Source organism: Polyodon spathula, chromosome 12 (assembly GCF_017654505.1).
Source record: "Polyodon spathula isolate WHYD16114869_AA chromosome 12, ASM1765450v1, whole genome shotgun sequence".
Taxonomy (NCBI): Eukaryota; Metazoa; Chordata; class Actinopteri; order Acipenseriformes; family Polyodontidae; genus Polyodon; species Polyodon spathula.
The window spans coordinates 8,815,692-8,828,525 of record NC_054545.1 but is presented as its reverse complement, the minus strand read 5'-3'; the positions used below and the strand labels follow the sequence as shown (position 1 = coordinate 8,828,525).

Sequence of the window (12,834 nt, the reverse complement as noted above, 5' to 3'; positions counted from 1 at the left end):
GAAGAATTCTGGAAACCTAAATGTATTTATTCAGAACTGTGATGAAGCCACTCCCCTGACCTCCACATCATACTGGGATATTGAAAAAAGTTAATATTGTATGTTTATGAGTGGTGTAATAGGTATTATGGCAATGAAGTTTTTACAATATCAGAAAGTAGTCTTGTTCTTACATCCCTTTAATAAAACATCTTACATGCACATTGTAGATGTATAAAATTCACAGCATACACCCCCCCCCCCCCCCCCCCCCCCCCCAGTTTCCTGTTAGACACACCCAGATCACTTACACAGGGCTGCCAAAGTCGCATTGTCCTGCCAGCCCTTCTAGATTGTGTGGCTACATCTGGAAATGATTTGGCTTGATAATATTATCAATCAGGGAGCAGAGGCAGTGCTATTAGTGTCTGATTTGGCTGGCTCGCTCATGCATTTTGGAGAAAACAGTTGTTTTCCCCCTAGAATTACTGTTGGCCAGACAATTGGAACATTTCAGATTTTTACACAGTGGTTTCCCTCTGCAGCCATTCATAAGGGCTGGGTCTGAGAAAGAAAGGCCGAATATTACATAAATGTGGTTGGCATGACTTGGTCTCTGCAGCTTCATAATTAACCCTGTAAAGATTGCTTATGGTTTCATGTATTGTACTCTGTCATGGCTAATCAGACTAGACTGCAAAACAATAGACAAGTCAGTTACCACAAACCACTGATCTTAATCATGAAATACATTTGATTTGTTTGCATTCTGTTAGAATTATCCAGTGTATTCTGGGAAAAAGCAGTGTGTTTTTGTGACTTTAAACAACATAATGAAATATACAATTTTCAAAACCAAAAAGCATTCACACAAATAACACAAACATAAAAAGCAAAGAGGACAGCAGAGCAGTATGTGCTACAGCATGTGCACTGGCACACACAAATCACAATGAGGTCTTTATATGATATTGCCCCCATATGTATGGACTATGAAGAGAACATACTAAGCATCATATTATAAACCTGTGTTTCTTCTTTAGTTCATCATTAAATCCTTAGCAGTGTTTTTGATTAAGCCTACTGGAATTGGAGTACAACAACCCTGCCTGAAGATTTAAGATGGGCTTTGATATTTTTGAATTGTTTAACTAGGAAATAGAAAAGGGAGATATTATTCATACCGGGCTGCTGTTTGCATCTTCATCTGGGTAGATTCTTTAGGGAAATGGTGTGCGATTACTGAATAGGGTTTCCATTATGCATTAGAAGCAGCTGCTGTGCTTAGAGACTGCTGTCAAAGTAAAGCAGGCTTTGATGGTTAAATGAGGGCATGTTGTCATCTAGATCTACTGAGTTATGTCATCTAGATCTACTCGTTGTTTTCATTTTCTTTAGTAGCTGTAATTGAGATTGCATATATTTTGCACAGCTGTTTGTTTAATTATAATCTGACCAATATTCTTCAGTAAAATATATGTTTTTGAATACTCCTAATTAATTTTTCTTAAAACTGTGCTAAAGAACAATAATGTGTTACTAATAATAACTGTTACTGTAGCACTGGATTGTCCTCTTAACAAAGGAATTTAATCCATCTGTTTTGTTCACAATTTTGTCATTATCATGCCATTCATAACCCTTAAACATTTTAGGTGTCAGTTGTATTTGTTTAATTTGGTTCTCCTTTATCTGTTGCCAACATACTTTTAGCACCACCAATTTGTTGTTATCTGTCAAATGGTACTAAATCTTCATAATCTGATTTCATGTTTCTAAGCTCAGTTTTCAAGTTGTAAATGTTTGCTTTAAAATGTGGGAATAATATCTATAATAATGAGGTGTCCTTGAGGCCTTTAACAGTGAGCGTGGGAGAGAAGTCAGCATTGTTCATGCGGTATTCACAGAGTAAAAAACATTATCCATTGGCAGCTCTGGGATTCTGGTGACTAAAATTGGAAAGTATGAAAACGATTTAGAAAGTTACAAATCACTTCTATATCTGTCCCTTTGCATTTTAAAGAAGCAATTTATTCAGACGAATGCAGGTTCTAAAGATTATGTCTACTTTGCCCCCGATACCAGGGATGCAACTCAAGAGACACGAATCAAGAAGACGGTGGATGCTTGGATTGGCGTGCTCAGCGAGGACATTCCGGTGTGTGAGATTTAGAATGGGTTAATGAAACACGCACACAGAGTGCCTCAGCACTGCCTCTGCTTTCCCGTGAGATTTTTTTGCATAAATCTTTGTGATGCTAATGAGCGCAAATTTGTTGTTTTTTTTTATTTATTTTTTTGTGTACATTTTGTCTGCAAACCAGCACTGATCTGTGACTCAGTTGTTTCTCAGAACACAAGAAGGGAGTCCCCCCCAAGATGATTGAGGTTAACATCGAAATCATCATGGTGTTTAGCTATTTATTTAAAATGTACCCTTTACTCCAATATCACACAGTCCTTTACTGAACAGTGTTCAGGATGCATAAGCAATGTGCCCCACTGTATTTCAAAACCACTCAGAAAGAAGACAGACACCATTTTACAGTAATGCTCGACCTTTCACAAGGTAGGTGGAGTACAACCCATGGGGGCATTGTAATTTATTTTTCATTGTGATTCTGTAGGGGAGGTTTGACCCAGTAGTACTTGTGCCTACATTATGGAATTACTACCTTTTTATATCCATCTGGGCACAGTGAGAAGAGAACATAAATAAATGAATACAAGCTGTTTGCCTCTGGATATACACTTTCTAAAATCAGCCAGCCTGGAGTGAAAAAAATCATGAGTTGCAGCAAGTGGCCATTTTTCTTTCCTGATTGTTGTCATAACTGTAAAGGTGACTAATTGTGACAGGGTACACCCCGTCTGTATTGTTTGTGTGTAAAAACACGTTATTTTATAAATTGTTTTGCAGCATGGATGGGGTTAAACCTCCCCAATCCATGCTAAACTTGTGCAGAATATGACTGCCTCAGATGAATTTATTACTAATTCAAATCACTTGTACAAAATCACGCAGCTGTGGCTCATCGAGGTTAGTGTGTTCAGAGGCTGAATGAGAGATGTGTCGTCAGATTAAAAAACTTTATTAAACTACAAGCATCATTCGTGGTTCTGGTTTTTTTTTTTTCTTCTAAATGGTTACAGAAAAAGATTTGTGATTTGAAAGGCTAAATAGTAAATGAAAGTCTTGAAATGTAATTGTCAGGTATAACAGGTGTTGTGTCCTTTATTCACAGAATGAAATTGCAAGAAAAGATGTTCTTTCACAAATGAAAGTAAAGGAGAAAGAAGCTGTTACTGTTTCATCTCAGAAGGGTCGTGGTGCCAAGGACATGAAGCTGCACAGAGATGTGAAAAATAAAACCCAAAGTAAACTAGTAACTCAAAGCTCTGTGAAGCCCTTCCAGAACATAGTAGGAGAACCTTCTGAAAGGTCTGGTGTAAAGAGTAGACCAGTAACTTTGCAGAGGAAAGAGAAAGCTGCGAAGGTGAGAAAGTCAAGAACGCTACAGCTAAACAACAGACTTTTAACAACTATAAGGATGTGTACCAAAGACGGCCAATCACACCTGTGCGATTGCAAATGATTATGCGAATAGTTCTATTAACCGACAGTGGGTAGGTTTCTAAGGTTTTGTGGGAACGCTTAGTCATAACAATCTACAGTTGTGCATGTTTCCATCCCTGGCCAGTATGAAGGCACATTCAAGTCATTCAAGTTAGAACAGTCACAAGTTTTCAAAGAAACAAACATCCATACTAGAAAGAGTAGTACGCACTTTCACATAATTGGCTTGTTTTATTACATATAATTCAGTCTCCTTCAGCTTTAAAACACTTAGTGTTCTTAAAAATCCTCTTCATGTTCAGAATCTCTTTCAAGGTGACTTTACAACACTGACCTGCACAAGAACTTTTGGACCAACTCCAGGTGTTTAGACACAAACTGTTCTACTCTATGGTAGTCAAAATTAGTGATGGCGTTACCACAACTACAACCCACCTTTTTACATTGTGATGCAATTATGAACATGATTTTGTAAGTCTCTAACAGATAAAAGCTATGTAAATGAATGAGCTACACTATGTAGTTTGTAACCAAAATAGGTTGGTGTAATAGGTTAAAATGAGCTATGTGCTGGCTCAGTGACAGACTATCTATAAATAAAAAAGATGGTCTCCAGGACAAAAGACAGACCTCCTCAGTACTCATTATAACATGCCAATGTTACTTAGCACGCACTGTCACTATGGATCAAGGAGAAACACACACAACCTAGCAACTAGCAGAGTGTCTGACATTTAAGGTTGTCATTAGCAATGAGTTTATATGTGTACAATCTGTAGTCTGTTATTCAGAAAATTATTTATTATACTTTGGTCGATGAAGAGTGTATTTCTTTTCTGTTCCAAGTCAATTATTTGCACCATTTAGAAAGAACTTAGAAGCTAACCAACATAAGGTTACAAAAATGAACATTGTTCTTTTGGTATTTACTGTCTTTTGGTGTTAAAAATACAGTCTTTATCAGTCTGGACACCTACCAGTTCTAGGACAGAGTAGTTTCATCCTGAAGTTAGCCTACTTCATCTTAAAATAATTTCTGTAGCCTGCCTTAGTGCCTGCAAGGCATACACTAATGGCATACTGGTGTGGAAATTCATATTCATATCCAGCAAAGGTTACCTGCAGGTAACGCATCCATTTGAATGAAATGCAGTTGCAAGTGATATACAGAACAGAAAATGACATACAGTATAGCTAGAAACATAACTAAAAACAAAACTGGATGCAATGGTATCCACTAATACTGTAGGAAGCACAATTCAGGTAAAATATATAAGTGGTTCATTAAAACTTTGAATTTTAAACACAGGATCCAATTTAAATGTCCTATAAGTTGACCACAAAGGATGTTAACCTTTAAGCAAACCCAACTCGGATCAACCTGCCCTTGACTTTATTATGGAGCTGAGCCTGAGATATTGTATTTTAGGTGCCACTGGTTATGCAGAAGTCAGTAATGGAGGATGAAGACTATCTCTCAAGGGTTTATGGGAAGGCTTTGTATCAGGGCCATCGCAACAGCCTGAAGAAAGGCCCATATCTCAGATTGAACTCTGCTTCACCAAAATCCAAACCCCAGAGACCCAAAATGGTGGAAAGTGTCAAAGGTAAGTAAACACAGCAGCATTGTTTGTGGTACATCGTTGGGTTTCATTTACAATCTGCTGTTCTGTCTTTGGAATGCAATTAATTAAGCTGTGTTTGGCAGTGATGTTATTAGCCAAGCCATAAACTCTGGTAATTGATGATGTGGAGGGTGTTTATGTGAGTAAATGAAGAGTGCTTTTTATTTTTGCTTTGGCTCTTGCTAGTTTTGTATTCTAGTAGTTCTGGTAGTACTGTAGTTCTTCAAAAGGAAGGCATTATTTCCTTTGTTCTGCTTGTAGTCTGTAGGATATTAATGCTTCTTGCTTATGGTTTTGGAAATACTAGAAAATATGAAAAGATTTTTATTTTTTTACATTTATAATGTATTTATTTTATAATTACATTCAGTTAATGAAAGTACAGAGCTAAAGCAAAAATAATGTAATAGCTTAAAATTGAAGTCTGATATTGGCGCCTATGTTTACAATAGATGATATATTCCACACTTGTATATAATGTGAAGCAGCTGGGGGGTCTACTTGCTAAATAATATTTGGTTGCAAACAGTTTTCAGAAACAGTTGATAATGCCTATTGTTTTGTTGAAGGTCTTTTTTTTTAAGTAACTGTGAAAGCTGAACAGCTTCAAGGACATCTCCCCACCTGTCTTTAGTTTTTACAGTGTGACTCAACAGCTTGTTAAGAGGTTACAGATCTAATAAAGTGCTAGATTTGATTGCCATCAAACACCAGTATAAAATAATTAGGATTTTGTATTGGACATTGTTCAAGCAAAATGGCTTTTCTTGCACTGCATTTGACCGGTTCCTTCAAATAACAAGGCTTTAGAATAGAGATGATAATGAAGGTTATACAAACGGGAGAGATTTCAGTGTACTGTTTTGGTCAACATTAAAACAATTATCTGATATAATGATGGATTAGGTGGAAAGTAAATAACTAAAGGCCCACTTGCCTGCTTAGTTTCTAATAACTGTGTGCTTAAGAACAAACAAACCCCAAGCTGATTGGAACTGCTAGATCACTGTGTTGGTGTACTAATTTGCAGGATAGTTTTAGAATTACTTGAAATCCAATCCAACTTTTTTGTTGCAAACATTTCTGCTGAGATCTATAGCATCAATAACTATGTTTATGTTGTCTGCATACAAATGAAGTGAAGAGATTTGAACTGGACCGGAAGATTCAAAACATTTCCTCCAGGTGCTCGGAGCGATTCAACCACGCATAATCTTTTAATGCATGCCTTTTTAAGTAATATTATGTATTGGATCATTTTGTAAAATAAATAAATTAATTAATTAATTAAAAACCTCAATCTGAAAAGGTCAAGCTTCAGTTTCAGTCGATGGGAATAATAATAACTTCTTAAACATGAAGAAGTAATTAAAGCAACAGCCAACATAAACAGATATTTTAATTTGCTGCCTGTGAAATGCTTTTTGGTGATGCATGAATTGCTTGGCCTTAATTTATTTATTTATTTTGTGTGGGTGTTTCCTCTGATCAAAAGAACGAACACTTAAACATAAGCTGAAGTTTTGTTTTGAATGCATTAAAGTACAAAGCAGTTGCACGTTTTTGTGATGTTCTATGCTCTTGATAAAAATATAATTTAAATTGATATTCTTCCGCTAAGAGCCCTTCTGGGAACCCGTGATCTTGTCTTAGTTTGATGTGTGTATTATAACACACCGTGCTTCACACAGAGAGCCTCTTAGGACTTGCTGACTCACCTTTTTTTTTCTTTCCATAGAGTTGTCACCTTATTGATTCCCTTAGGTTCAATTGTGCAATTAAAACAAAACGGTTGTTGCCCTGTATTAGCCGCTGCACTGTACAGTATAGTTCTCCAACAAGATATGTGTAACATGGATATATATGTGTGTGTGTGTGTGAGAATATTTTGATATGATAATGAAGGTGCTGAGCCCACAGCCATGTTTATGTTGTTTTATTGAAAACATATCATTATCTAAGGTAAATGCAAACTCAGAGCAATGATTTGATACCACTTTAGCTAGTAGCAGTATATCATTTCAGGCAGAGTAAGAGAACACTGTGGCAGATGTCCATGGCTTAAGATCCCCATGAATGTTGGCTGCACCAGGAAGTGATAGAAGATTTATTTTGCACATGGGGTGCAACAGAACCAGATCTCTTTCCATATGGAAAAGGTGCAAGACACCTGTTTTCTTTTTGTGTTTTTTTTTTTTTTTTTTCATAATAGCTTATGGCTCATGTTCTCTCCCTTATGGTCATTTTTAGTATCACAGAATCTGGTTTAATCTTCTCCCAGACGTGGTAGCAAGCAGATCTTGTTTCCGTGCTTAAGAAATGCTTTCGTCCAAAGCACCGCCAAGCACCAATGGAAAGAAAGATTTAATGTATTTGACTCGGTAGCTTAACACACCAGTAAGCCAGGTAGTGTTCAAAAATCAGTGTAGCCTTGTGAATTTATGAAGGTAACAATTCCAGGCACTGGTTTGTGTGGGGGTGACATGTCGTTTGAATTCTTATCCAGTTTTCTTATGTAGTTCATGATTCAGGAGGCTGTGGATTTCTATACTGTCTGAGTTGGTAGAGTGGTAGAGATCCAACAGCACCCAATGCTTGGCCAAACCCACTCCACAATCAGACATGAGCTAAAAAGTGTTACTCTGCATGTTAGTATCTTCAAATGCACATACTGTAGTAATGATGACTAAAACAAGCTGTCTTTTCTAAAATCATGTTCCTTTCAAAGGTCTAACATTTCATGAATATGTTAAAAAACAAAACACAACAAAAAAAAAAACTGTGCTGCTATAAACATGTGGGCTTATTGCATTGCAACAAACAATACCATTTGTTAATATTAAAATAAATAAATACCAATCCTGTCATACCATAACTAATTAATTACCATTGTATTGACCTGCATAGTCATTTGTGTGAAACTGCAAAACCATACAAAGAAAATGATTTCTACTAACTGCATGCTGGTAGAGGATTCATTTATTTTTAATACATCACTGTTTCAGCGATCCACTATATGCAATACTAATTCTGTATGCCACTGAAACCAATAACAATTTTTTTAAATCTTTGCAAGTTATTGTCATCCAGCACTGCGGCATTAATCCCAGTGGGTTTTCTCTTATGTTTATAAAAAAAATGATTTTATTTTATCATCAGTAACAGGCCAACAGTTCAGAGTTCTTACATAAAGTTAGTCAATGAAGGCTGCATATTTTTTATTTATTTATTTATTTTGTCTTTTGGTGTCTCTGTTTTGAATACAAAAATGAATGAGGATTGGGAAACTGAATGAGCCATGAATAGCACTGCATTAGCAATATAAAGCATAGTTGCTGTTCTGAGCTGTGTCAGGGTAAGGACAGGGGCAGGGTCACTGGGACAAGGGAACATTTAAAAGTGTTGCTCATGTTTTTGTTTTTTTAGGAATCAAGATGAAGTCTGCCCGAACTCAAACAAGCCCATTCCCACTTAAATTGGCAGTGACCAGACCGATAAAGCAGCGACCAATTTCTATACCGCTGCTCCCAGAGAACCAGTACATGTTCAGCCCCTCTGGAAAAGAGCCTTTATCTGCTATGATTGATGGTCCAGTTGAAGGACATCTGATCCCTATGGCCATTCCTTTGGGTAAGTGTTGTATTTTAATGTGAGTTGAAGAGTTAAGAGTGATGTTCATTATTTAGTTTTCCTAAGTTTTGAGTTTTTCCACATGAAGTCATATCACACTTGTGTTTTCATGTGGTCAAAACTGTTTCTGACATTTCATTGACATACAGGGTGACTGTGAAGTCACTTTACAGGCATACTCTGCAGTTGCAAATAAAAAAATTAAAAAAAACTGCTGACTGTGAGTTCCAGGTAATGGGCAACTACCACAAACTTGGACTACCCCAAAATAAGCAATACATGTTGATAGAACAAATATGCCTGCTTTTCTGTAAAACTGAAAATACAGTACTAGACATTGCCTTGATTACAATAGTGTTCATTAATACTTATAAGTAATTAACTTATGCTGTACATCTTAACTGTACTACAAGTTGTAAAAACTGATCAATTGACTATCATGGATAATGTACAAATATACAATGAATAGATATGGCAGGTTACAACCCAGTAACAGTGTGGAACTACTGTGTGTCATATATATAAAGGGTTCCCTGTTGGGGCACTGACCTCATTAAATGTTCTTTTAAAATACTCCTGGTTCCGGCTAATGCTGTGCTGTTGAAGGTTACTCAGCTACCCAGCTGTTGAGCCTGATTGAAGGGGTATTGAACTCAGTTTCCACCTTAAGCAGCCAGAATTCCTGGAAATGACATTGAATGTGCACCACTTTTATAAAAGACTTAAGAGCATTTTTGATGTAACATTTCAACCTTAATTGTAATAATGTTACTCTTCTAGTTTATAAATCAGTAAGTGTTGCTTCAATTTTAATTACATTATTAAATTGCGTTCAGTGCTCTGCAGTAACTGCATTCTTCCCCATAGCCAGATAATGGCATTTCATATTAAAATGAAAAAAAATGCTCTTGTATCATTTAATTAGTTATTGACAACTCTGGATGTTCTAGCATCGGTAGCAAATGGCTATAAGAATGGTCCTTTTACTCTATTCAGTATGGCAGAACTCAAATGGCACACTATTGATGTCTAACTATTGACAGTAGTGAGGATTATAAAGAGTGTTAAGTGAAATTGATTAGTTATTTGTCCACCAAGCAAATTCAAGCTGTACTTTGAAAATAGTAGCCGGCTGTTATACAATATATAAAAAAAAAAGTACCTTCCTTTTTTTTCAAGAAGAAAATTATATATTGATATTGGTCAAATGGTTTGTAAACATAAAGTAAAATAGAAATGGTTATAAACCATTCAATCTCATGTGACTTAAGCATTTGATTATGCTATCTGGGATTTTTAGTTTTTGTTCTCAAACACTCACTTTTCTAATTTATACCGAAAAAGGAAATACATGTCAACAAACCATTGTGTTACTGTCCAAAAAAATAACCATATGTGAAAAGGCCCCAAAGGTAAGAACAAAAACGTTTTTTGAAAGAGCTTCAGAGTCTTTTTTTTTTATTTTTATTTTATGAACCTATTAATGCATTTCCTTATAGTATGTATCTGTATAGCTTGATATTGAAGTGTTAACATTTTCACTGAGTTTAAGAATTTAAAGTTAAAATATAAGTAACGTAATTAATTTACAGTCATTGTGACACCTTGAAAAAAAAAAAAAACTGCTGATAAAGAACCTTATAGAATACACAATTGGTTGCACAGTAGTTCAAAGTAACATTGCAGTTAAAATGCAAGGCTCTTTTTTAGTGCCTACTCCATTACCATTAAAGACTGCAGTATTAATTGAAAATACTCCAAGGTAATGTTGTATTTTACCCCCTGAAAATACTTTTTACTCTCTCAGGAATTTACTGTCAGACCCCTTATCTCGAGCGTTGTATTCAGTGCAGCACAACATGTTCTGTAGCTGAGAAAACAGATGCTAATAACATATACATAGTTCTTGGAATTCTAGTACATTACAGGACAACCAATAGACTTTGAGCTGGATGTACTAACATTTGTGTCACCACAAAAGTGTGTGTGTGGGAGGGGGGAGGGGGGGGTGTTGCAGCTGTTTTTAGGAGCAAAGTTTGCCTTCAACAGCAACTGTTTACAGAACCTCTGCATGGGAAACAGCAGTTCCTGGAAGGTCAACAATCTTCACAAGCTGGTACAACGTCTCTTAATTAATATGGTTGTCAGGGCAGTAACTTAATAGACAAGGGAAATGATATAAATATATATGTACTTCATTTATATGTAGCATCATATGTGGCAGTGTAAGCTGAACTGAGATGGGGAAACTTCAGTGTTGCATAGGCTTCAGTGCACAATGCTGCATATTTAGGCTTCAGAGCACAATCGCCTGTAATATGCTACCCCATCTCACTTGAGGAGTCATCAGAAGCTTGAAAATTTAGTAAGTGTGGCAAATAATTATTTAAACAAATACAACAATAGGGACTTATGCAGCACACAAGTAACAATCAACTGGAATAAAATGTACCTTCTGTTGTATTCTTCAATAAAATAGCAAACCTGGTCAAACTCCCCAAAAAAACCTATCCAGGTTATTTCTTTGGTCAAAAAATGAATAAATAATGTTTTAAAGAGGCGAAAGATACAATAGGATATTGACATGAAAAGTATTCTGGCACACCTTGCCATCAACCCTTTAAAAACCTGAAATATAAAAAATACAGTCTGGACAACTTAATTGATTATCGATGGACGAAATGCAACAAACTGTTATCAAGTGGTTTTGTTAAAACAGTTTTGGATTCTGTTTGTCCCACTTCATGAATCTTGAAAGCAATACAAATACCTAAATATATTGATTTGTCAGGTTAAAAATCAGCTGCCCATGTAAGTGATCACTTATATTAAATCGCATGTTTTACTTCTAGCTTTAACACAGAAAAAAAAAAGCTATGCAAGCCTTAGGGGCATTTAAGGGTTCGAGGTGAGACTGATTGACTGCAGAATGGTTCTGATCAACAAAAGAGAGGAGCTCTAACCATTTCCTATTTTGCACAGGGATTCTGCAGCCAGTCTATAATTATATCTGCAATGCAGTTGGCGTGTCATTAGTCTGCAGTTGCCACGGTGTCACTGTTGATAGTTGTGTGGTTAGTAGCATTTGATGGCTTCAGGCAGTCCTCTCCTGGCATAATGAAACACTCTGTATACGGCCTCCTGCTTACGGCAATTGAAATATTCGAGACATTTAAGGGTTTTTTTGGTTTGTTTTTTTGTGTTGTTAATTAAGATATTAATATGAAATCCGATTCTAACCATGCCTCCTTGTTATATTTCTTTTCCAACTTCTAGCACAATATTGTTTATGTAACAGAAGCTCGACTTGCTGTATATAGAAACTAAATAGGACACAATTTGGACATTGGAAAGTGATTGCTGTCAAAATCATGTCTGTTGGCTGACATTCAAATTGCAATGCAATGCTCCAGTGCTGTCTATAAACACAGCTACTAAAGGAGGAAGTGTAGCTGTGTGATTACAGCTGAAAAATGGGAATAAAAAACGTAGTTGGATTGATGTTTAACAATAGATTCTAATACCAGTCAGTTGTTTGTACCTTAGTATCTGCCATTTCAATACTGTGTTTTAATTTATCTCTATGTATGCAGCATCTAAGTGATATAACATCGTGAACTAATGACACCCTGATTTTCTGGAATGTTTTGCAACCATGGTTTCTGCACCACCCACTCTCCTGACCTGCATTTATTGATTGGACACAAAGTATTAAATAGTTACATTCTGTTCTGGTGTGGGTAACAAGCACCAGGCAATGCATTCAGTCATTATCTAGGAACCACAGTATTATCAATGTATGTCTGCATGAGTCCGGGTATTCTGATGAGAGCTGAGCTGGCTGTTCATCACTCTAATAATATGTCTAGCCCCCACAGTGCTCCAATACTTGGGGTAGTTTGAGTCATTTCTAATTGGGGTCAACTGAACATTTCTCAGTCTTGTTTGAGATTTCATGTGCAAGCCAAGCCTCCTCACTTCATGTTTAAGATATATAATCTCATCAAATTGTATCCTTTGTAT

General features: G+C 36.2%; 1 protein-coding gene across 1 annotated transcript in view; it reads left to right on the top strand.

Annotated features, from left to right (window-relative positions):
- The window catches only part of LOC121324318 (TALPID3 protein-like), a 158,525-nt gene that overhangs the window by 92,657 nt on the left and 53,034 nt on the right, over positions 1–12,834 (top strand). Inside the window, exons 14-17 of the mRNA XM_041266041.1 lie at positions 2,065–2,137; positions 3,225–3,476; positions 4,986–5,163; positions 8,608–8,811. Coding sequence (XP_041121975.1) covers positions 2,065–2,137; positions 3,225–3,476; positions 4,986–5,163; positions 8,608–8,811 — 707 coding nt within the window. The remainder of the gene's footprint in view (positions 1–2,064; positions 2,138–3,224; positions 3,477–4,985; positions 5,164–8,607; positions 8,812–12,834) is intronic.